General features: G+C 52.7%; 1 protein-coding gene across 2 annotated transcripts in view; it reads right to left on the bottom strand.

Moving 5' to 3' along the window:
* Positions 1-25,788, bottom strand: part of CTIF (cap binding complex dependent translation initiation factor) — a 289,119-nt gene that overhangs the window by 76,854 nt on the left and 186,477 nt on the right. Inside the window, exons 8-9 of one of the 2 annotated variants that reach the window (XM_087439188.1) lie at positions 19,222-19,714; positions 16,286-16,585 (exon numbers count right to left, since the gene is read on the bottom strand). In XM_087439188.1, the coding sequence (XP_087295314.1) occupies positions 16,286-16,585; positions 19,222-19,714 (793 nt within the window). The remainder of the gene's footprint in view (positions 1-16,285; positions 16,586-19,221; positions 19,715-25,788) is intronic. The other variant, XM_087439189.1, reaches the window with a different exon arrangement.

Below are 25,788 nucleotides of genomic sequence, written 5' to 3'. Positions count from 1 at the left end.
AGCCTGACAACAAGGAGGGGGCTCCCAAGGCCAGAAGCCCCACGAAGGCAGGGATGGGGGCTTCAAAAACATACATTGGCTGGTCTGAGTACAGGAAAGCTGTGCCAGCCAGGAAGGGGTAGCATGACAGAGGTGGGCCTGGGGAAAGCGGGGAAGGGATAGACGGGCCTCTGAGCCTGTCTGCACGCCCCTCCCTCAAGCCACACCCCACCAGTCTGCCCCCTAGGTACACAGAGGGTGCTCAATAAAGATGCTTGTTAAGCTGAACTGGCCTCCAGCCATCTTGCCCCTGTGGGGCTCTCACTCCAACCAGCTCTCAAGAACGCTGCCTCTTCTGTCTGGGCTGGAGGGAGAGGAAGCAGTGGGGAGCTGGCTACGATGTGCCAACACACCGTATTTTTGAGCTTCCCTTTTATATGGCAGAGGAGCCAAGGTGTCTGTGTGGCCGCACCACGCTTCCAGGGAGAGGACGCACACGAACCCAAGGCAGCAGAGGAGCGCGGGAGCACGCTGTATTAAGTGTGCTCGGCTTTCCTGCAGCCCCACCTTCCGACTTTTTCCGTTTTGAGCCCTGGGCTACTTAACCTGATTCTGAGAAGAAGCTGCAGTCGCTGGAATGTGTAGGAGTCATGATAAATCAAGTTGTATGGGGGGAGTTTAAACAAAAGAAAAGGCAGAGCAGCAGCAGCAGCAAAGAAAGGTTTTCGCACTGTGGCTTTCTCTGCGGTGACGCTCTGGGCTACGGCCGGAGAAACCTTAGAAGGACTTCTGCGGGACTGAGCAGCCTGGGCCGCCTCGGCTCACACTCCAGGGTCCTCACTTCTTAATAATTTAGAACGTTAGAAATGAGACAGCATGCGGGCACACTCTCTCTCTCTTTCCTTTTTACTTTGCAGGCCTGATGTCCTGGCCTCTCAGGCTTGCTGGGCAGTGAAGAAGGGACCAGTTAGAGGTGCCACCACCGCTTCCTCTGGCCGAGACAGGCGACGGAGGCTTGAAGCCTCATCTGAGACATGATCTGCTTCCTCTGGGCTTCCGTTGCTGGGCCTGTCACAGGAGACTCAACCTGCCACCAGACTGCGGGGGCTGCGAACAGAGGGGCCCTCACAGAAGCCCAAACACCCAGGGCACCCGTGGCCCCCACTCACCAGGACCCACTTTAACCCGGAGCTGCAGCCTCCAGCCCCCAGGGTTGCCAAGTGGGAGCAAATCAAACCCAACCGACTTTTCTTCTCTTTGCCTTTTTCATGAATCGTGAGGGTGATGGGCTGGAAACCAGCGGGTGGGACGGTCACAGACAAGAAGCTGAGGCCAAGGAGCACCTTGCTTCCTGTCTGCAGCCTGGTGAAGAAGGACACCCCCGCCTCCTGCCCCCAGCGAGACAGGCAGGGAGCAGCAGACCCGGAGCACCCACTGAGCTCAGGTCTGGAAATTGTCTCCAGATTCTTTCGGTCATAAGATGACAGTGGGGAGATCACATGGACACTGTTTAGTCTGCGGGGAGGAGGATCCCATCAACACTGTCATCTAAAAGGCGTCTTCTTATCTCGTTTCCCTGCCACCTGTTGTCTACCTTATATCTGGCCCCGCCCTGCCCTCCAACACAAACACGCCTCTGGCCCACAGAGACACTCAGGCGAGGCACGTTCTCAGGAGGCAGGGGCTCAGGGCGCTGGGAACTGGGGTCCAGTTCTGCTTCTGTCATTGAGTAGCTCTATGACTTCAGGTGTGTTTCCTAAGCTTTCTGGAACTTTCTTTACCCATGCGTAGAATGGGACTATTAACACCCACCTCACGAAAGTCTAATGGGTACATAAGGTACACAGTGTCTGCACACAATCGGTGCACAATAAATGCCTGCAGAGTGACTGCTCAACAAAAGGGAGTAGGAAATAGTGCTCCTGGCCAGACACCTGACAGGAGCCCCCAGATACTGGGGAATGAGCACTATGCCTGCCCTGGAGGTCTGGAAGGGACCCCCCAAACTGAGGTGTCTGGACTCAGGGCTGGGGCCCAAAAGGGGCTGGACAGTGCACATGAGAGGGTGGCTTTGTGGCAGAGCCATCATCATCACATGGCTTAAACCTTCCCTGTGGGACAACCCCCAGGATGCTGGGTTGGCCTGGGAGGGGCCTGCAGGCCTCTGAGGCTGGCCTTGAGCGCTGGCGCCCCCTGCAGGCCGCTCTGCCCACAGGTAGGCACTGACTCCACAGAACCAGCCAGGAGGTTGGGGAAGAGCACCCAGGACTGCAGAGAGAGTCCCAGATGGGATCTGCACTTCACGGGTCAACTCAATGACCAATCAGTCAGCAGCGGGCAATTAACAGGCACCCTCTGTATGCCCAGCATGTCTGCTGTAGGACAATAGACAAAGAGCTGGAAGGAACCTCTGAGATCACTTCTTCTAATCCCCTTATTTTAGGGGCGAAGAAACCACCAGAAGGGTGAAAGGACTGGCCCAAGATCACCCAGCTAGAGAAAGGCAGGGTTGGAGCTAGAACCCGGCATCCTGCAGCACACCTCGAAATCCTCAGGGTCTGGTGCCCCTGCTTCTGAGCAGCTCCCCATCTTCTCTTCCCGCCCTCAATCCACCCCCAACCTACGAAACCTTCTCAAGCCACCTGAGGGGCTGTGAGATCTGGACAGAAGGACCATGAGCCCTGTTGCCCAGTGGATAGACTGACCCCCCAGACCACATGAAGACACTGAGGCCCAGAGCAGGTGGAGCCAGGCAAGATGCTGGCTTCAGACTTCCTGTCTCCTTCTCTACCAGAAAACGTGTGCTGGGGGAGGAGGGGACGGGGCTTCTGCAGAGGAGGGGGAGGTAAAGGCGGTGAGGATTGCTCCATGAACCTGCCCGGCCCCGCGGTGTCGTGCACCGCCTTTCTCTGGTTCCCTGCGGGCTGACTGGTTGCAGCGGGAGGAAGGGCAGTGAGACAGCCCCTGCACTGCACGTCGTGTGTGGGTGACACGTGGCCACCCGCCTCCAGATGGCTCTCGGAAGCAGCTGATCCACATGACAGCTGAGTGGGCCACATGAGGTGGCCACCCAGGACCTTGGCCTCTCCCACCAGCAGTGAACCGGTAAGGGAGGAGAGGTGCATGGCTCTTCCGGCCTCAGATGCCAGGCCCCACACTATCTGCCTCAGTGAAACCCCGGTGTCCAGAGACCCCAGCAGGCTGGCCTGGGCCCCACACGCGGCAGCCTTCCCTGCCTCCTGCCCAAGACTGACCAAGGCCCAAGGCTGACAGGGGGCTCACTACTCTTAAGGTAGAAGTTTCAGTTTTGGATTACAACAGTCTTGGCCTGACATGGTGAGAAGCAAGTAAGTGCCAGCAAATGAGTGGGCCAGCATGGTGACCATGAGCTGGAGTCACTGCCTGGCTGTGCAGCCTCAAACTGGGGCTCACTAACACTTGGGGAACCCCCTGCTGCTGCCCAGACACCCTCAGCCAGGCTGGCAGCACACGACCTGCCTCATCCCACCACACTCTCCTGTATAGTCTCACCCCGCCACCGGCCCCGTCCTGGCTCCTCCCACCCAGAAGTCTTCGCTTTGGCTCCTTCCTGCTGTTTTCCTCTGTCTACCCAAAACCCGAGTCTTCTTTCATGCTACCTCCTCCAGGAAGCCTTTACCAGCTGCCAGCACTTAAAAGGCTTGCCCCCTCCTCCAACTTTCCTAAACTGCTCTCTGGTTGAGCTGGTCTTGCCCCACCAACATGCCTTTAAATACCCGGTAGAGGCCAGTGGCCCCTGCTTACTGGGTTTAACACGGTTAAACTGAGCAGGGAGTACCCAGCAGGGCCTCGATGCCAGCCCCAGGGTCCCTGTGAGAGCTCTCCTTGTGGCTGGACCCCAGAGCTATCCATAGCATCATATCCGAACCCCAAGTCCTAGCATGCCTTGGGGGCCCCTGGGCTTGTGGAAGAAGATCTGAGTGGGGCCTCTCCTAGGAACGATGAATGGATGGGATTCATCAAGAGTAAAAGGAAAAACACGCTTTTATGAAATGCAGAAGTTCCTGTGGAGGAGGAGCCTTACGAGAACAGAGACAAAACGATGTGTGTTTCAGTGGATTTTCACAAGACCGTGTCTGTGGGATAAGCAGGTGCAGGAGATGGGTGTTACTACCCCATTTAATGGAAGAGTAAGTGGAGGGCAGCCAGCCTGAGAGACACGCCCAAAGTCACCAGCTGAATGGTACTGGAACCAGGGCTGGAAGGGAGGCGTTGGCCTCTGGGCCATCAATGATTTCTTATGCCCCATGGCAGTAAGTCCTTAAGAGCAAGTCTCTGTGCCTGCAGGCTGAATTCCAGGTGACTCTGCTTCCAACCCCACGTTAGAGATATCATTCCTCTAATCAGACTTGTTTTAATGCCCAGAGTAATGCACTGGTTGTTGTCTAATGGGGGTCCATGGTAAGTGTTAGTCCGAAACGTGGAGCTGTGATTTACATGCAGCTGCTCCAGAAAGCACTTATTCCAGTTATAGAGAGATACTCATAAGCTTTAGATGGAGCCCAGCCATCCCTGAGCACCACCTAAGCTACTCTCTCCTCTGCTACTGCCCCTGCTCAGCCGCTAAGCTGGGAGGTGGGGGCACTACATGGTCACGTGGTGGCCCTTGGGCCCTCTCTGCTTAATGGGTCTGAGTGGGAATGATCCTGGCATGCACACACACACGTGCACACACACACACGACACAACTTCTCTGCCATATGTATGGTCCTTGCTGGGCACTGTCAAGAGTGGGATGATTTGGGGGACAAGGGGCTTTCCCAGCGGGGAGGGCTGGGTGGCCAACCCAGGAGAAGAATGCTCTTACCTGAGCATGTCTGTCCCCATGTTTCAAAGTGGCCTGAAGTTTTTCTCTCTCTGTGAACTGGGACCTGGAAGGGCTACTGAGGGGTTAAGTGAAGATGGTCCCCTACAGGTCATAACCTGCTCCCCCAAAGGGGCAGCCCCCCTCTCCCCGGCACTGCCAGTTGCAGCTGGGGTTGCGATGGGCCCGGGCAGCAGCTGGGACTGTTTCTCCCTGAAGACTCAGAACTCTGGGCATGAGGCAGCGGGGGACGAAGACTCTGTGGGTGCGCAGGGAGCCTGATTCTGAACTTCGGGTTCCGAGGCCAGGTTCCCTGTGCTGATGGTTCTAAGACCACTCCAAGGGTTCCTGGCCTGAAAGGTGACCTCGAGAGGTCACAGCCTAGTTCTTGCCTCATGGTCGAGTGTCACCACCTCTCCTGGACAGAGTGCCATCAAACAGAAAAAGGTCTACTGGTAAGAAGAAACTAGCAACTGGGCATAACATGGGTTTGGCTTGTTCACTTGATGCCAATCGGCCCTGGAGCTGACCTCTGTCCACTTAAAGGGGCCTCTTATTTATCTAGGGGAGACGGCATACAGCCACCGGAAAGCAGTGAGTTCACGACGAGTATAGCATTCCTGCTGGCTGTTTAAATAGTTGCTCTGTCACCATCTTTCCATTCCCCACAACCCCCTCTGCCCACACTAACTTCCTGACAAGTCACTCTCCTTCAGCCGGGCACCCAGACCACAGCCAATGCACGGAGGTGTGGGTGAGCGAAGTGTCAGGGGAGACGTGCCCACAGCCTTTGGGGAGGGCACCAGAGGTAGAGGTAGGGGGATGCTGGGCAGCCCTGTTCATTCACCCCAAAGGTGGCCAGCAGGCCATGTGCTCAGTGCCCACTCTGGAATACAGGCCACATGCCCTTGGCTGGGAAGCCTGTTCTTCTTTGAACGCAGGGGCCCCAGTTAAAAAATGTCTACTGATGGATCCTTCTAGAAGCTCTTGGAGCCCATGGTGGCAATTGCAGAAGGAAGGAGAACAGAGATAGAGGGACACAATCTCCCACGCTCCCTGTGGTAGGCAACCCCAGCTTGCAGCCTCTGGATTGTGGGGGTCGTGGCTGGAACGTTACCACCTTATGCACTAAGGGCCATGGAGCAGGCTCCTGAGAGAAGTGTAGGGGAATGAGGCCTGCAGCTTAGATCTCTGAGGAGCAAGCTTGAATCTGTGTGTGCTCCCTTTACAAAAGAGATAACTGTGGTCATCTAAAACCCCTGGTTCTCTAATGTAGAGATTTCCAAGCATAACATCCTATAACCCAATATACCAGTCTTCCTAAAGCACGGCTTCTTTTAACCTCCCTAGGTCTCTAGTCTCTCGTCTATGATATGAATGGGTTGGATGAATAATCTGTAGAGCCTTCCTCCAGGTCTATACTATTGTATGATTTTTAATTAATCTTGGGATGCTACAGCTCAAGAACCAACAATGGCTCCCTGCTCCTCCCTCACAAAGCCCAAAACCTTTTGCCTCTAAGTCCCTACTTGCTCCATCTCACAGACTTTCTCCAACTCTCCACTTATACCCTTGATCCCAGGTAAGGCAGTGTCCCCACTGTCCCTTACTTGCATATTTTCTTTGGGTCTGGGTTCATTATATTTCCCCCATCAAAAATGACCTTCCAGAAAACAGCTTGGCAGTTCCTAAAAAGTTTTCCATACGCTTCAGCAATTCCACTTCTAGGTATGTACCCAAAAGAATTGAAAGTAGGGGCTCAAACAGATACTTGAATGCGAATGTTCATTGCAGCATTATTGACAATAGCCAAAAGGTGGGAACAACCCCAGTGTTTATCAATGATGGATGAATGGATAAACAAAACGTGGTATATCCATACAATGGAATATTATTCAGTCATGAAAAGGAAGGAAATCCTGACATGTGCTACCACATGGATGAAACTTGAAACCATTATGCTAAGTGAAATAAGCCAGACATAAAAGGACAACTATTGTATGATTCCACTTACAAGCGGTATACATAGAGTGTGCGAATTCATGGAGACCGAAAGTAGAGCGGAGGGTGTAGGAGGGCTGGGGGCTGGGAGTTATTGTTTGGTGGCTACAGGGCTTCTGTTTAGGAGAATAAGAGGGTTCTAGGGGTAGGTGGTGGTGGTTGTGCTCGGTGCTGCTGAGTCGTGCACTTTTTTTGTTACTAGTGCTGTCACGTTGATTCTGACTCCTAGCGACCCTGTGCACAGCAAAGCGGAACCCTGCCCAGTGTTTTTGTGCCATCCTCTCATCTTCTGGCGCTATATCAGACAATGCTCCACTGTTATTCATAGGGTTTCCATGGCCAAGTTTTTTTTTTTTTTGCTGAGGAAGATTGTCACTGAGCTAACATCTGTGCCAATCCTCCACTATGTTGTATGTGGGAGGTCTCCACAGCATGGCTTGATGGGCGGTGTGTAGGTCCACGCCCGGGATCCAAATTGGCGAACCCCAGGCTGCAGAAGTGGAGCCTGTGAACCCAACCACTAGGCTACCGGGCTGGCCCCCATGGCCAATTTTTTGAAAGTGGGTGGCCAGGTCCTTCTTCCTAGTCTATCTTAGTCTGGAAGCTCCGCTGAAACCTCTCCACCGTGGGTGACCCTGCTGGTATTGAAATACCAATGGCGTAGCTTTCAGCATCACAGCAACAGGCAGCTGCCACAGTATGACAACCAACAGACAAAAAAGGCGTGGTTCCTGACCAGGAAACGAAGCAGGGCTGCAGTGGTGAAAGTGCCAAATCTTAACCACTAGACCACCAGGGCTGGCTGAGTTGTGCACTTAAAAATGGTTAAAATGGTAAATTTTACGTTGCATATATTTACCTCACACACACAAATCGCCAAATGAAAAAACCAAACCAAACAAACCAACAACGAAATCGCCCTTCCCTCTCTCCTTAACCCCTCCTTCCGGGTCCACGTCCCTGGACGAGCCTTCCTCACTCTGCTGGGCTACACGGTGTGGGCAGGCCTCCCAGCTCCATAAGCATTTATAGGGAACACCCTGGTCTTCTTGGGGCCTTGAGGACCTTGGGTCCAGAGAAGGAACTTGGGCAATCACGCAGGACTATTTGCTTCCCTTTGAAAGAGAGACCCTCTGCGGTCCCCTCCCTGGTCCCTCTTGATGGCTAGGGGCCTCTCTGGGGAGCCACGGACAGGGCGGCGAGCAGTTACATAACCCGCAGAGAGATTTTTTCCATCGGCCCAGGCGGTGCCAGCTTTCCAGCGGCAGCCGAGGCAGGTAGAGGCGCCCTGTCTGGGCCGGCCGTGCCTGGGCAGGGCAGTGATGCTGCGATCTGGAGCGGCTTAGCATAGCTCGGATTCCCGGCGGCGGCTGGGGGCTGGCCACTCACTGGGCTGTGGGAAAGGATCTGCTGTCTCCTGCTGGCCCTGGCTCTGGGGAGCGGGGAGGAGGAGGTGCCGGGGGTGAGCTGCCAGCCAGCCAGGGGTGACCCGCTGGGGCCCGGGACACCTGAGCTGGCCTTCTCCGATAACCCACTTATCTGCAGGGCCTGTCTCGGCGTGGCAGCCTCAGACAGGGAAGTGCTCGGCCAAGTTCTATCAGGGGATTTAGTAGGGAAAATGAAGCCGGGTGGGGGCGCGGTACGGGTGTGCAAGGAAGAGGACACGGCCTGGCAAGGGACACGGGTGATGGTGAAACAATTCCTGACCTGGGTGAAGCTCCCCTGGCCCAGAGATGGAAGGGAGCAGAACACTGCACTGTCCCCTTCTGCTGCCAGGGCTACTGCCCACCAGTGCTCCCTGGTCCCCACTGAACCCAAGCTCCTGAAACCAGCCATCTGACACCTGCCGAGTACCTGCTATGTGCCAGCACAGTGAGGGGACACAAAGATGACATGGACACAGTCTTTGCCTTCAAGACACCCGGGGGGACAGCCTTCGACAACAAAAGCTTGACTGGCAGGCTGCTGCCCTGGGCTCCTTCTGGGACTCACTGAGACTCAACGATCATGTTCTTTCCTCTACTTATTTTCAGACGAAAAAATCAAAATGCTTTTTTCTGTTCGAGTCATGGGCTGCTTCTGTCCCCCTGACCATTCCCAAGATCCAGAGGGGGCCTTAGATTTAGCACTTTGGGAAGCCACCATGCCCCCACCTCCACTTCCCCTTGCCCATCCCCAGCCCCCCAAATTGAGCAGTCAGAGAAACCTGGTCTAAACACTGACTTTGAGACATTCCAGCTGCGGCCTTGAACACAACACGTAGACTTTAGACAGTACCCCTACTGCCACAAACTGGGAGAAGAAGACCGAGGGGTGCGTAGATTAACAGAGACAACACAGACACCGGCTCTGCCTCGGTGCATGGTACACAGCAGGTGCTCAATAAGTGTTTGTTGAGAGGAAGAAATGAGGATTGAAGAAAGAAGGTAAAATTCACTCACTCCCAAGCCAGCCTGGGCACCAAGTTTGGCAAGAAGGCACAGGGCCTCCTCTGGTTCTGGTAGGGTGGGCTCAGAGCCTGGGTACCAGCCAGGTGTGCGCTCTCCCTGTTGGGGTAGCCACACCTGCCACAGACTCTTGTGCAGAAGATCAGGCTCCTGTGACAGTCGGTCACCCATGACATGTGAGACAAGCCCACTGGTGCCCACCCTCGGGGGTATGTGTGTGCCAGCTCTGCCTGGCCCTCGCAGGGCACGGCCTTCAGCATGGGCACAGGGTGATCAGACACCAACCAGCAGGTGGGGCAACATTTTTTAGAAAAACAGACCTTTTGTGGGCCTCTGAAATCACCTCCACCATCTGCCCACAGGGAAGGGTGCTTCACTGCCCACTGGCACCTTGCTTCCTCCCCTCCTGATTTCTAGCAACGAGTAGAGGGGAGCTCGGGGTGGGTACAGCCCAGGGCTCTGCTTGGGCTCTGGAATGCACAGAACAATGTGCTTCTATCCCCGGGTATGCCTGGCCTGGGCCAACAGTAAAATTAGTTTACATGCCTGGAGTGCACATCGGCTCAGCGGTGGGTGTGCAGGAAGGAGGGAGGGGGTCTGAGCAGAGGGAGAGGGTGCGAGGGGGAGAGCTGAACCCAGGAGTAACAGCTGTGTGGTTTGTCTGGATAAAGCGATGGAGACATGGTGTTTCCTCAGACACCCTCCGCCTTCCAGCGGCCCAGAAATCTTAGAGACTCAGAGACCACTGGAAATGCCGACAGATTATTCTAGAAGGGTGGATTTTGAAATCCCCACTGATAGCCTCACGTGGTAGATTCCTGACTTTTCCCATTTCTGATCTTTAAACTCTATTTGGGGGGTGGCATGGCAGCCAGAAGCTTGGGGTGCTGGGCTGACCACCCCTATTCAGCCCCGTGACTTGGGGTAAGCCTGTAGCCTCAATGAGACGCTTTTCTGTCTATAAACGTGGGCAAGGATTCCTACCTTGGGACCCACCGCAGAGAGAGAACCTCCACGTTCGCACGCATGAATGTGCTCACAAGAGTTGAGGATCCCATCACACACCAGGGAGCACTGGTACCTAAGATTGAGGGCTCCATCCCTCCCTTCTACAGGCATTTATGGAGCATCTACTGTGTACAAGTCATGATGTCAGGAGCTGGGACTGATGATAACTCAGCCAGGATTCTTGTCCTTGAGGAGTTTACTACTTAGGGCTGGTTAGAACCCCAAGAATCAATGTTAATCCCTTTCCTCCCTCCCTCTGTGAAAGACGGAGGTTAGGAACTCCAAACTCTGGGTAAAGAGGAATGACTTTTGATTTTCCTGAAACTTGAGATAATCCAGAGAGAAGGTTTCCCCTTATGAGTAGACTTAGAGGAATGGCCCCATTCCTCTGCCCCAGCCAGCCAATGTGGGACCAAGAGAGGGAGCAGAGGATGGGAGAAACGGGGGAGGAGCAGGGTGAATGTGTCCTGAAGATGTATCTTATATTTTGATTTACTGATAGGGGCAGCCAGACGAGAAAATCTTGAATGGCCCTTCTGGGGCTAAAACCCACAGTTAAAATCACTCCCAGAGACCCCACAGGGGGTCCAGGAGCCCCTGTCACCACTCAATTGGGTTTCTATGTATCAAAAGGCCCAAACACAATGCTTAATGGTGACCCAGCTAGAAACTGAGGAGCTGATCCATTCTCTAGCTCGAGGTCAGCTTTTTAAGAGGCTGTCTTCTAGAAGGTGCCAGCAGAGAGCAATTTATTTTGAAATCTGGTCACATGCCAGATTCTGATTTTGCGTTGTCTTTTCACAACAGCCCTGCTGTGTTTATGACTTGGTTGAGATGAGGTTTTTTTTTTTTTTTTCAAAAAAAGGTATCGCATCCTTCTGTTAGATGTGTTGTTGGCAACGGTTGCTAGGGAGAGTTGGGTTCAGTTACAGACACACTGATGCCTGCTCTAATAATACTTTGCTCTGCATAGCTCAGATGCAGACACCTCTTGGCTAAACAGGGCACACACATTTCAACAGACAAGGGCTTGAACTTGTACCACCCAAGCATATCTCGGCAAAGGAGCACCCCCTGAGCCCAAGTGGAAGGCCTGTGGTGGTGACAGGGCAGTGCTGGGTGGAGGGGGCTCACGCCTCCAATTCCTGTCATTCCAAAGGTCCCATAAAAAGAGGCACGCTCATTCTTCACCTCGCCATGAAACTGGAGCCCCCCTGCCCCATTATCACACCACAATTCCCTGGTGAGGATCAAGGCAGAGTTTGGGTAACTTCTGTTACCCAGGGGCCCTGGGCAGCCACATTCTCCTGGAAGTCAGAAACCATCAATGCACAGACTCTAGTGGGTGTGGGACCCTGCAAACACGAGGAAGCCGGGAGCTGGGTGGGAAGGGGGTGGGGTGAGGCGGGGTGGCCAGTGAAGCCGATCACCGTTCCAGCTTTACCGGGTGGCCCAGCCTCCAGCACAGCCTGGCAACGTGGGTTGAGAGTGAGGCCCTTTTCCTAAAACACGTGAGAGCTGCTCCCACAAATATCTGAGGCCAACAAAGAGAAAAAGGACTTGGGGAGAGGAGCTGAGGGCAGAGAAGCGGGGACGGCGGCAGAGGCGAAGCAGCTTTGGCTTTCCACCTGGTTGACTTGGTTCGGTCCTCGGGGGGAGCCTCAGAATGACAGCGAGGAGCAAGGGCCCCTGGGATGGTCCAGACCAGCTTCCTCACTGAACAGAGGGGAAACTGAGGCTGGGCAAGGTCAAGGGACTGTCTCAGCTGTCAATGTCTCCTGCTCCTATTCTCCCACCGGCTCAGGCTCTGAGTCCTCCACATGGCTCAGCAAAGAATCTAGTCCCTGGCACAGATTTCTTGACTGGTTCACAGCTATTCATCAGTGACAACAGTGGCAGTCAGGGCATCTCTAGAGCATCCTCCTAATGTGGTGCTCAACCTGCTACACCTTAGAATCACCTGGGGAGTTCTTTGGGAAAGGATGCCCAGGCCCATCCCTGGAGAGTCTAATTCAACTGGTCTGGGGTAGGGTCCCTGTGCCGTACGTTTAAAAATCTCCTCCACGTGTGATTCTAATGGACAGCTAGGCTGAGAACCACTGGCCTAAAGAAAACCTGGTGGCTGAAACTCAATATTCCCAGGCTGGATCTCCACTTCTGACAATCACAATGATAAAAGACTGTGCCTCAGTTGGCCCATCTATGAAATTGACCCCTCACCTACAAACTGTCAGTCACCCAATGGCTTGTCACTCAAAGTGTGGTCCCTGGGCCAATAGCGCCAGCAACACCTGGGAGCTTGGTAGAAATACAGAATCTCAGGTTCTACCCAGACCTGCTGAATCAGAATCCGCATTTAAATAAAATCCCACGTGATCCAAAATGCACATTCAAATTTGAGAAGCAGTGATCTAATGAAGACTACATGCTTGGCACATAGTAGACATTTAAGAAATGTCTGTTTAATAAGTAGAATTTTATTTACAAGAACACTACTAAGAAAAGGACCACATCTAAGGCAAAAAGACTCAGTTTAGATGTAAAAATTTAAGACTATTTTTGAGCTGTGGGATTGGTGACAGGAGTCCACTAAGACCCAGAGTCTCTAGCATTTTCATGGCTCATGAAGGTAATGCTTCTGGATTCTTTGAGATGACAGTGTTGAGTCTGGCTGGGAAGGGTTCAGAGGCCTTTGACCTCCCCTTTGCCCCATGTTCCTCTCCACAGGGGCTGCACCCCAGCTTGGCAGGCAGCCCTTACACCTCTGCCAAAGTGTGTCCACTACATCAGAGCTTGCTCATCTCCCCACATGCTGCCAGCTCCCACCACCGAAACCCAGGCAGCATAAGCGGTTGGCCAGGGAGGGCGATATCCAAAGACAGCTGCTGGGAGCCCTGTTCATAGGGCACTTCACACCCTGGCCCCTTTGCAGCCAGCATCACTAAGCCGGGTCTCAGAACTTGTACGTGGAGGCAGCAGCCAAACCTGGCCACATGAGGGGCATCTCGGAGGCCACTGAAGTGATCCAGGAGCTGGCTGCAGATCCAGAGGCCGTGGGCCTTGAGTGGATGGAGCCGAGCGTAAACCTCAGAGGGAGAATGGGGAGGAAGGGCTCTGGAGGCCAAGCCCAGCACTGTCTGCCAGGAAAAGGATATAAATCAGGTTTGCCAGAAAATGAGAGCAGACACAAAAAGACATACCTGTGGGTGTTAAGAAGGAAAGTGGGGTTTGATGAGCCATGCCCACTGCTCTCTTTTCTTGTACCTCATGAGTCTGGGGTGGAGAGTGGCCGTGAATTATGCTGCCTGGAAAGCCGTACTCCAACCTGCCACCTCCTTGGCTGCAGAGAGGAGCAGCAGGGCCCGAGGAGGCCCAATCAGACATGTGCTGTCGGCTTCCTCTGGGCCTTGTAATCGGGGATCCGCAAGGGGCTCGGGACAGCCTCATACCAGCACATCCAGCCTGCCTTCCCCTGGGAGCCCAAAGGGCTTGAACAGTGACCCAGGAGGCCTAAGTGCCTAGCTCAAGCCCTAGGGTTATACCCTTCGATGGGGTCCCTCTTTGGCTTACACGAAAGCTGGGGCTACAGGTGGTGAAAAGGGGGTGAGTGGGGGTCTACGGGGAATTTAAATTTCTAAATACCCGACCCACATATGCTCCACCCAGGCAAATCGCGACATGGGAGTGACAGCTTTGCTCTGCTCAGAGACAAGGTGGCATTGGTAGGGCGGGGTCTCTTGGGCTGCCCCCCCAAAGCCTGTCACACATGATGTACCTATCATTGAGCTGTGATGTGGGGTAAGCAGGTTTCTGAGGGCTAGGGGGATCCAGGACCACTTCATGCCAGTGGCAAGGTTTGGAGAGAGTGAGAAAGGAAGACTCGCATGTGGGGCCACTCACGCCCCTCCCCGAGGCCCCTGACTCATCACCAGCAGCACAGAATTGCAAGGTCCGCTGTGGAGTGTTGAGCAGCCAAGCACTTTCCCAGCGGGAACTGCAGAGGCCAAGCCCTGGCTGAAGCAGGTGGAGAAGTCCTGTTTCCTGGCTTTCAATTTAGTGTTCTTTCCCTACCTCAGTGTTTGCCAAACTGTGTCTCTCAGCACACTAATTCCACAAGAAGTTATTAGCTATGCAAAGAGGCCTTCATTGAATTCAATGCAGCCAAACAGGTTCCCTTCCTGCCGGGACATCTGGTGGCTGGTCCACTTTGCGGCTGATCGAGAGGCGGGTGTAGGGGCCAGGGAGCCCCTTTTGTGGCTGAGCATTTCCCAGGATTGATGCTCTGCTGGACACCATGCGCAAGGCTGCTAGAACCATGCGGTGTTAGAAGAAACGCCTGACCGGGGCAGGATCTCGGACGGCCCCTGCAGCCAGCTGCCCTTCCAGGCTGGGTGTGTCTCACCCCACGCCCTGTGTGTCTGTCCACCACTGGCTCTGGCTGGGTTACTTGGAGCTGGCAGCCATTGTCTAGAAGTCTTGCCCTATCCTGGCCCTTCTCTGAAAAAGAACAAAAGCCAAGGCCAAAGGCTGATCCCGACCCTGACTCCCCCGTGCCTGGCAGTACCTGGCAGCCTTCTCCCCGCCGTCACCCTCCACACTCTCCCAGGACATTCCGGCAGGCGAGGAACACGCCCGATGTGCAAATCCCTCAGGTAATGCGGGAATTCGTCACCAGGGGAGTGCGGGCGATCCAGGAATGGGAACCTGATCGGGGCCTGGAACTGGAGAGAAGCAGTCCAGGCTGGCCAGGGAGGGCTCAAGTTACAGTGAGCAGGCTCCCGGGAAGAGAGGACAGTGGGGAGGGAGCCCTGAGGGCAGCATGCGGAGGGGGCTCCTTCCTCCTAGTTTTCAGGAAGGAGACGGCAGACCACGAACCAGGTGGTTAAGACCAGGTGACCATATGCCCTGGTTTACGCCTGGCGTCTAGGTGTAAATATGAACCGAGCCCCTCTGACTCCCAGAAGTGTTGTGGTTTGGATGCCCTATTATGTGGTCACCTAGTTAAGACGGACCGGCAGGTGGTCTCTTCCAGCTCTATAATTCTACTTTCAGAACTTCCAAGCTACTGTTTCCCTTTACCTGGACTGGAAACTCAATTCGGATCTCAACTAGTCTAAGGTACAAAGTAGGAGTAGAGATGACTTTTCCCAGCCAAGAGTCTCCAAGGATAGTCCCAAGGCCTGGTATGGCCGCCATGCCATGCAACCTGCTATCTCTCCCTGATGCCACCAGTTCACCTGCTGCTGCCCATGACAGAAGAGCAGATATCGGCCCCCAGCTCCCCACTTGTGAGATGAAACAGTGCTGGGCTCAGTCTCAGCACCCACACCCACTACACACCCTCACTGGTAGAACCATCACTGGACGCTGGCACCCGTGGAGGAAGGAATGTGGAGGAGCGGGGTTAAGCAGTCTGGGGTAGTGGGATTTTGAGTGGGAAGGCACCAAGGAACAACACAATCTTGGATCTCCACGCTTCTCCTCTGCCCTAAAAGTGGATTCAGGAAGCCCAGTGCATCAGCAGACAGACTGAACCTTTCCTGCACAAAGCCCTTGTGTCTTCTGCTCAGACCCATCTCAGCACCAGCTACCACCAACAGCACCACCTCCAGGGTTGGGGGGGGTGGTCCTGGGGAGGAGGAGGAAAAGAGAAGGCCATAGCAAGTTCGCATCTGCTCAGACGCAAGGTCAAAGCACAAAGCCTGGGTAAGGCCGAGAGCCGGCCCTCTTATCATGGAAATAGAAAGAGGGAAAGGCTGGTTAAACATGGAGCACCTATAAAATTATATTGGTCCATTGTAGCCATGGAGCAGTCACACAAACACACGTAAATCCGGCCACTCATCCCCTGCCCCTTGAGTGCCTTTTTATTTTCTATAATTAATCGGGCAAGGGTGGAACTTGGGAAAAGTTCAACTGTGGTCAGAATTTGCAGCCTTCTCTCTAGTAATAACCCACCGGCGGGGCGGGGCGGGGACGGGAGGCACAGCTGTCGGTGTCCAGTTACCTGAAGCATGTTGAGGAGCAGGCTCCGGAACTTGGTCCCCTCCACCATGAAGAGCGCCATCTTGTCGCAGAGCTTGGCTGCGGTGAAGGCGAAGCTGCGGTCGGACACGGCCTTCTGGTAGATGGTCCGGACGATCTCCCCCAGCATCTCCTCGGAGTTGGTCGAGTTCTGGGCCTCCTCCATGAAGGTGGTGAGCTTGGCATCCACGTCGCTGCTGTTGTTCCGCATGCTGTTCAGGATCTCAATAAGCTTGTCCATCTTGTTCTGCTGAGGGTTAGTGGTCTCCACCGCCACTTCATCCTGGGGGCGTGGGAGACAAACCCAGTCGCGCCTGAGTGGAGACGAGGTTTCTGCGGGGGGTGGCCGGTGGAGGGAGGGCTGCCACCCCCAGAGAGGACCCAGCCCTACCTTCTTGAAACTGAGGTCTGATCCCTCTGGGAACGTGGACCTCTACCCAGGACCCTCGGGCCCCAAGGCTCTCTGCTGACCTCGTCCTTGGCCCCTGTGACATCCTCGGCTGATCCTTCTTGTAGTTCTAACTCTTACCTAGATTCTCATACACACTGGCTTTGTTTATTTACCTGTCCATCAAATGTCTCAAGTAGAAATGATTTCATGGGGCTTATAAAAGATGAAATAAGGTAACAAATAAGAATTGGGCCAAAGAGAAGACAAGAGGAGGCAGACTAGGTCAGGAAGGAGGACGGTATCCACAATGCCTGCTAGTTGGTTAGAGATGCTCAGAGAGTGGAGACCTTGACCTCCAGACTCCCAGCTCCTGCGGCCCAAGGACAGTTGAGTTCTCTGGGTAAAGGGATCCTTGTGGACATGGCCCTGGCTCTGTGTCCTACGGAGACTGTGCTGGCCTGCTACAGCAAATACTACACACCAAGGACCCCTCCAAAGTGCCACTAAATGACTGGCACTTCTAGGAGGGAAATTTCAGACAGAAAAAACTCCTCGCCTTTAAAAGGTTTCCCTGCAACTGGGACCAGACTTGGGCTGGAGAAAGAAGACAATGGCATCTGACAGTCTCAAAAGTATTTACTCCAATATAGTAGATTCGTGGCTGAGAATGCAACTGACTTAACTGCGGGGATGTGAGATCAGGGTAGAAGGGCAGGATCAGGATGTGAAGCCAGGTCCCGCACTTGCCCTTCTGTTCTCAACACAGAGGGCTCTGGGCTAGAGGCAAAGACTGGGCATTTAGAACCTGCTCCATGGCTTTGGGAAGTGGTTTCACTCTCTGGGCCTCAGTTTGCTCACTGGTCACATGAGGAGGTTAGAGTAGATGGTCTATGGCTTGCCTAAGCCCATGTCTTGCTGGTCTAGAAGTCCAGGAGGCCTCGCCTAAGGGGAGTCCTTGAAACTGATGTATGGGTGCTATGGACCTACCTGCTCTGTTCTATCCCTCCCTTTCCTACCCCACCCTGACCATCTGGGCCCCAGGGCAGGACGAGTGGTCTGTATATAGAATAATAACCACCCACAAGGGTCTTTACACATGTTACGACATTTAATCTTCATAGTCTGCCTGCAAGGTGGATAGTATTACACCCATTCTACAGATGAGTAAACTGGGGTTCAGAGAGGTTAGGTGACTTGCCCAAGGTCACCTAGCCAGTCAAAGGCAGAATGAGGACTGAGCCTGGTTTGCCGGACTCTGAAGCCTGTATCGTTTCCACTCGGCAGCACCGTGGTTACATTTAGTAGAACTGGAGAGAACTTAGTTAATAATCTCTTCTCCCTGGCCAGGCTGCAGCAATCTGCCCCGAAGCTCTTTAGACCACACATTGGTCATCAGCTAGGAACCTCTTGCAGGCTCCTACCTTTGGGACGTAAGGGAATGAGTGAGGCTTTCCTCCAGGACCCCACAGGGAGCGGTGGGGTGGGGGGCTCGGGGCTGGGAAGGACACCAGGAGCAGCCTGTCAGCTTCAAGAGTTGATCAGGGAAGAGATCTGATCTGCCTTGTCCTGCCTGAGTGTGGCCCTGGGCCTGGCCTCTGAGGCGAAAGATGGAGGAGGTAAGGGGGAGGAGAGAGGGGCCGGGGAGAAGCCTAGAACTTGGAGCCCTGCAGAAGCCCCAGAAAAAGGACTCCATGGGAGGGCTGAGGGCAAGCCAACCCTTCTCAGGACCTGTTCCTCTCCAAGGTGACCTCACCTGCACTCTTGGCCAGGGAGGGGGAGCTAGGAGGAGCACAATGGACTTAATGCTGCCAGGGACAGATCCCCACCCCTTCTCTGGAGGCTTGGTGGCACCTCCTCCTGAATTTGTGAACCAGGCTCTAGAGCCCAGGGCCAGGACTAGGGGGAGGAAAGAGAGGCTCCTGGGGAGCAAAATTTAAGGAAGTCCTCGCTCTCAGGGCTGTGCCAGCACAGGGTTGGCACCTGTGTGATGCTGGGAGCAAGGGCCTCCTTAAATTTTGTCCCTTAGACCCCTCACTGGCCGCTGGTTGATGAAGGAGGGGAATGTTGCCCACTCTGCCCAACTCACCTTTGCTCTCGACCCTGGCAGGGACCACGGCCTGGCTGGGACTTACCACGGGGAGAAGCACCAGTCCTTCTTACCTGATAAGCTCCGTGTTCTCCCCAGATGCCCTTTAGCACTAACAGGGCAGTATCTGACCCCAGAAAATGCTGAAGGGAAGAACAAGGTCTTCCCTGCACCCCTCCTATCACCCCGAGGCATGTGCCTCTTCCTCCCCTCCCCTCTCAGGTGGCGGGCTGGTACCAAGTGCCCACCTGGGGCTCTTGGGGGCCCAGAAGGTGAGGAGCCAAATGTGCTGGAGGGCCTACCCTCTGGTGACCAGGTGTGGTGGGTCCACCCTTTCTTCCCTCCACACGGCTCCCCAGGCCCTCAAACCCGAGCCCACCTACCGAAGTGCCTACCTCGCGCGGTCCTCCCCGGTGCAAGAGAACAAGGAAAGGTCAATTACCGGTACCTTTTCTTTCAGCCTTCGCCGCAGCCTGTCTTTGGAAGACTGGAGCAGGGTAATTTTGGGCCGCTCCCCCATGCGCTCGGGAATAATACTGTCTTTACGTCTTGCCTCGGCCTCTGGACCCCCTGGCTGCTGTGGGGGCAGCCTCTCAGAAGCCACTAGGGCCAGGGCATCAGGGCTGTGGGGGGGCTCGAGGCCGCTGTGCCCGGTGTCCCCCAGGGCATCCTCGAGTTTGGGGCTCTCCATGGCCACCGTTTCTTTGGCATTGCGGTGGGCGCCTGACTCCCCCTTGTCGCCAGGTGGGTGCTTCATATTGCTGTGGTGCCAGCGCCGGTTCTGGCTGTAGCCGTGATGGGTGGGCCTCCCTGAGGAGTGGGGCGCTGAGCCCCCCTGGTAGGATTTCTGGTGGTCCCTGTTGTGTTTGGCACTGCCCGGCTGGTGGTCACCATGCTGTTGGGGCTTGTTTCCTCCTGGAGGTCTCTGCTGCCGTCTGCAAACCAAAGGGGGAAAGATGGAGAGGGGGTCACTGGGTGGGCTGCTCAGAGTCCCCCTGTCCAAACAGTAGAAGAGGAATTCACTGATTTGTTCTTTTATTCATTCTTTCAACACCCTTAATGAGCGCTTCCTACGCACCAGGCTCTGTGATAGGGCCTGGGACACAGCAGAGAATAAGATAGACAGGGCCCTGTGATTATAGAGGATTTAAGTCAATCCTTGGCTTGAAATGAATATTTTATCCCCTTATTAGAATATGCATTAATACACGTGTAGGGAACAAAATTAAAAAGATACAATAGAATATACAGTGAACTCTCCCGCCTCTGTCCCCAGCCACTCAGTATGTCCTCTTGAAGCAACTTTGTAAATCTTCCAGACATATCCTATGCATATTCCAGCAAAGATATACACAGGGACCTGCATCCGATAATGACTTCTTACCATAATGGCTCTTGAAAAGTTATATCATTTGTTAAACTTTTTTTTTTTTTTTTTTGGTACATTGACATTTTCACCCCCAAACCCACCAACGAAATGTGCTATAAGAAGTTGTTATAAGCTGAAATTGTGTATCCCTCCTGCCCCAAATTCATATGTTGAAGCGCCAACCCCCAGTACCTCAGAATGTGACTGTATTTGGAGATACGGTCTTTAAAGAGGCGATTAAGTTAAAATGAGGCCGTTAGGGTGGGCCCCAATCCAATCTGACTGGTGTCCTTATAATAAAAGGCAGTCTGGACACAGAGAGACACCAGGGATGTGGGCACACAGAGGAAGGACCATGTGAGGACACAGTGAAAAGGCGGCCATCTGCAAGTCAAGGAGAGAGGCCTCAGAAGAAACCAAACCTGCCGACACCTTCACCTTGGACTTCCAGCCCCCAGAACTATGAGAAAAGAAAATGTCTGTTGTCTAGCCACCCAGTCTGTGGTATTTTGTTATGGCAGCCCAAGCAGACTAATGTAGAAGTGATATTTAACACGATGGTTTTAGGCAAAGACAGGCTCACCAATTCACTTGAAACAACACTTTCTAAGCAGAGAATATCATATGGAACAAATCTGAGGTGTGTAGCATGGGACGAACCCCAAGCATTCTGATTTTTGGACCGAAGGCAAGCAAGGGCGGTGGGTGGGGGGTCGGGGGGCACATCCTCAGCATCCTTCAGTCTTGTGCGCATGGGCTGCTTCCATCACTGGAAGCACTCTTGTGTTCCACCTCTATTTCACCCTCACGGTGTCCTCCGCGCCCTAACTTTATTTCAAGCGCAGTTGGAGAACAAGGTAACCACAAGCCCCTCAAAAGTTGTAAAGTTGGTGAAGAAAGTTTGCAGAAAGAATTTACCTTCTAAAGAATAAGTCCCACACTCTCTGTCACCCATCTCTTTGGCAGGTACAACAGACCTTCACTGCATTGCATTTTATGAACAAACTGTATTTATTTTCAAATTATTATTACTTACATAAACTCAATTTCAATATTCACTTGATAATTTTTTCATCTTTGAAAATTTGGGGGTATCTTTGGTTGGGGTTAAACATATAATTTTTTTCCATTAAAATTAGTGAAAACATTCTTTTTTCTCCATTGGAAAGTTTTCCCTAGTGGCAGGGTTTTCAGGGGTAGTTGAAGTTGTTTCCACACAAATGGTAACTTACAACACATTGTATATTAGGAGTAGAAATTAGTGTAATGTTTGTGCAGGGAAATTTGACAGCTTGTCACAAAAGCCTCTAAAACATGTAAACCATTGGACCTTGCAATTCCACTTGTGGTAATTCATCCAAAGGAAATGATCAAAGATGCGCATAGTGATGTATGTTCCTCATGGTAGGGCTTATAACAGTGAAAAACCGAATGTGCAGCAATTAAGAAAAGGCAACAGAGTTCACTCCTGTTGACGGAAGAAAGCACGTATTGTAATACGTGTAGCACAGTGCTATTTTTTAAGGCAAGTATTTATATGCATAGAAAAATCTGGAAGGATACGCTCCAAAATGCTAACAGTGGTTATCTCTGGGGGATGAGAGGAGGATTTTTCTTTTCTTTTTTTATTTGTGTTTTCTAAATGAATATGAATTTATTTTTCTAAACTTTTTATTGTGAGACAATATGCTGTTGTACGGAATAATATGGAGAGATCTTTTGTACCCTTGACCCAGTTTCTTCCCATGGTAACATCTTGCCAAACTATGGTACAGTATCACAAGCAGGATTGTGACACTGATACAGTCAAGATACAGAACACCCTCCTGGTGACCTTTGATAGCCATGCCCACTTCCCTCCCACCACCTCCTCCTTAGCCACCAGCAACCACTAATCTAGTCTCTATTTCTACAATTTTGTCATCTCAAGAGTGTTATATAGATGGAATCATGTAGTATGTGACCCATTGCGATTGGCTTTTTTCACTCATCATAATTCCCTGGACATTCATCCAGGTAATTGCATGTATGAATAGTTTGTTTCTTTTCACTGCTGAGTAGTACTCCATGGTGTGACTGTATCAGCGTGTTTAACCATTTACCCGCTGAAGGACATCTGGGTTGTTTCCAGTTATTGGCTATTGAGCATAAAGCTGCTATGAACACTTATGTACAGGCCTTTGTGTGGACACAGTTTTCATTTCTCTGAGATAAATGCCTGGGAGAGCCATGGGTGGGTTGTATGGTATTATATGTATGTATGGTATGTATGTATGTATTTAGTTTTTTAAGAAACTGCTGAACTGTTTTCCAGAGAGGCTGTGCCATTTTACATTCCCACCAGCAATGCATGAGAAGTTTCCAGCCACTATTTCTTTGGGTAATTTTTCAGCCCCGCCCCCTTTTCTCCTCTACTTTCCAGACTCCGAGGACACGCACGTTAGATTTTCTGTTATGGTCCCCCAGGTCCGGGACGCTCCACGTTCATTCTTCTTTTTTTTTTTTTTTTTGTGAGGAAGATCAGCCCTGAGCTAACATCCATGCCAATCCGCCTCTTTTTGCTGAGGAAGACCGGCTCTGAGCTAACATCTATTGCCAATCCTCCTCCTTTTTTTTTTCCCCAAAGCCCCAGCATGGCTTGATGAGCAGTGCGTAGGTCTGCACCTGGGATCCAAACCTGCGAACCCCGGGCTGCCGAAGCGGAGCATGCAAACTTAACCGCTATGCCACCAGGCCGGCTCTGCGTGCTATTTTCATCTTTGTTGTCCAGGTTTGATCTCGTTGGGTTCTGACTTACATTCCTGGTCCAAGAGCAGTGCTGCCCTGATACTTGAGTGGAAGAGGCAGCTCCTCCAGTCAAAAACATCCCCCCGCTGGCATGCCTCAAAAACTCAGTTTCATTCCCTACCGGTCTCCTTCTAAAAACAAGGATGTCAATGGGTCTAATGCTTTAAGTTGCAGAAGACCGTCAGTTTGCATTCACAGCAGGGAGGGACCATTGGCAGGAGCACCCAGGGGACAGCTGGACCCTATTAGCAAAACCTTTCTTTGAGTCAGGTTCCTCCCAGGGATTTGATCACCGCCTGGCCTTCAGATTGCCCAGACCTAACCCGGATGCCTGAGACACAGGTCAGCTCAGAAGCCTGCAGCTCTCATTCTGAGAAGCACAAACCGACCCACACTGGGAGAGCACAGAAGACACTCCACAGCCCAGCAAGTCCCAGGGTGCCACGTGTCTGTGACTTTTTGTAAATTATCTTGACTTGTATTTTTTCAATTACTTTCAACAAATTGGCCCTTTCTCCTTCCGCTCTCTTTGTTCTTCGAGTGTGAGTAATTTTTAAGCCTAGAGAAGAAACTTGGAAATTCCCTGGCAGATCATACTCGATTCTCACAACTTTTGTTATCCTTATTTAGAATTTTTGTGGTGCCTGCAGCTATGGCCCAAGGAATGCCCCCAAAGGATGGCTGACCAAGCCCTTCCCAGCAACTATCTTGAAACTGTCCGGCTTCCCACTTGCCATGCATATCAGGGATTTCCCTCTCTCTGCCCAACATCCTTCCCACCCCACCCCCAACCCCCAAAACCCCAAATAAAACTTCTCTCCACCTGGAGAAGGAAGGAGGTAACTTCTACAGGGCTGGTGGTCAAGGGCTCAGAAAGAAAGGAGCGAGGTCTTGCAGAACTTCTGCTGTTCCTCTCTAGAAATTTGGGGGAGGGGGCCTGGAATTCCATGTGCTGCTAGTTGGAAAGACCATAAAGCCAGCCAGCCCCGTCAATAGAGCAATGACCAAGAATGCTCCAGATGGCTGGGCACTGGTGGGTGTTCTCAGACCCACTCTTCCAGGGTGGCAGCTCCTTTGCACACAGGGAGTGATGTCTGTGGATGGCAGGGGAAGCCTAGGAGTCCACCTTCAAGGGCCCCTCCTAACTGGGCAGGCAAGACTAACAGATTCAAAAGGAGGAGGGCAGATGTGGGGCTGGATGGCAAATGAGATTGGCTGGGTGGCCCCTGGGAGGGAAGAGCCAGATGCCCTTGGAGGCAAGGGGCACAGAGCCTCCCTCTTCCTTCTCGCTTCTCCTCCTTCCTGTTCAAGGCCTGCTTCGTTCTCAGGGCCAGTGATGGCTGCGACTGACCTCTGTGTGTAGGCTGGTCAAGAATCTTTCTTCCTATTTTACAGATCAGCCAGCTGAGGCTTAGGGAGTTGAAGTCCCACAGCAGAGGGCCCTGCGGAGGACTCGGGAGTGCACCTAGCCTGTCGGCTTGTCACAGCCCCAGTGCCCACCTCTTGTCTGTCTCCCACGTGCTCTCAGATCCAGCCGCCTCAGGAGAGAAGGGCTGAATTTCCGCTGAGACCTGCAGTGGGGACGGCCACATGAGGCCCATGTCCTTGGCGTGGGAAGGAACTGAGAGGGCCCTAACCACTTGAACAGATTTGGGGCTGGGCCTCGGTTCCCAACAATGGAGACCCAGACCTCCTGCTCTGGCCATTCATAAATATTTGTTGCAAGACCTGGCTGGGCTGGCCAAAACCAGCTCCTCTCTCTTGTGTGTCTGCTGGCCTCCAGTTTCGTCGATACCTTCCTCCAGGGGCCAGCTGGCTGCTCACCACGGAACCTGTGGGTTTAGGTTTGGATGGGATGGGGATGAGCCGCGCTTTTGCTCCCAACGGCCGGGCAAGGAAGCCACATTTGGTTTCGGATACATGAATATGTGGATCCAGGTTTTGGAGACACACTAGGCATGCAGTTTTGAAGCCCTGCAAGTAAAGAGGGCAAAGATCCACTCCCTGCCTGCTGATGTTCTAATCTCTCAGGGGAAGTTTTCTCTGGTCGGGGGTGGGGTGGGGGAATGGCTTAGGAGATAAGATTAATATTCCATTTGTGTTACTGGGAACACCTGCTGTTAGGAAATAATGCTTTATTTTTTTTGAGAATGGAAATTGTCAGTATGCTTTTCCCACCACTCATTTAGTTTATTCTTTCTTCTTTGGGCTCTGAAATCAGACGTCTTGTTTCACTCTAAGGCCGTTCTCTTTTATTAAAAAAAAAAAGTTCTCGCAACACCACAGCTGCATTTTGGGAGGTGGGTGTAGGGAGAATAACTTCAGATTTTGTTTTAAAAAATGATTTTAACAACGGTCCGAAGGCAGACAAACGTCTCTCTGTTCATTTTTTATTTCATAATCGTTCCCAAGCAGATATTCCGAGGGCCACTGACTTATTATGGCTCTCTCAATGTCGGACACTTTACCACATAATTTGTAGGTCTGCTTAAAAATTTCTGAAAGCAAAATTCCTAGGGCGAGTGGTTTTAAAACTATGCATGGGCTCATATTTCTTGCCTTCAGGAAAAGTGATGACTGCTCATTACTAGCTCGGGCGCCTCCGTTCCTGCCCACCTACACACGGGGTCCCACCTTCCCTGCCCCGGCCACCCGGACGGTGCAAGAGCTGAGGAGAGATGTAGGGGCTAGGGCGCAGGGCTTCTCTGCAGCTCGGGGGCTGCTTAGCTTAGCAACAGCACTTGGGGCCCAGAAATGAAGGGCCCACCACATACGTCAGCCCCAGTTTGCAGAATGACTGGGAAGCTTGACAAGGAAAAGCTTATAAGGGAGTCTCACTTCCTTCTTCAGAGA

The sequence above is a fragment of the Ceratotherium simum genome, chromosome 14, assembly GCF_057802395.1.
Source record: "Ceratotherium simum simum isolate JZ-2026a chromosome 14, ASM5780239v1, whole genome shotgun sequence".
NCBI lineage: Eukaryota > Metazoa > Chordata > Mammalia > Perissodactyla > Rhinocerotidae > Ceratotherium > Ceratotherium simum.
The sequence above is the reverse complement of the archived record's forward strand: the minus strand, read 5'-3'. Positions and strand labels throughout refer to the sequence as shown.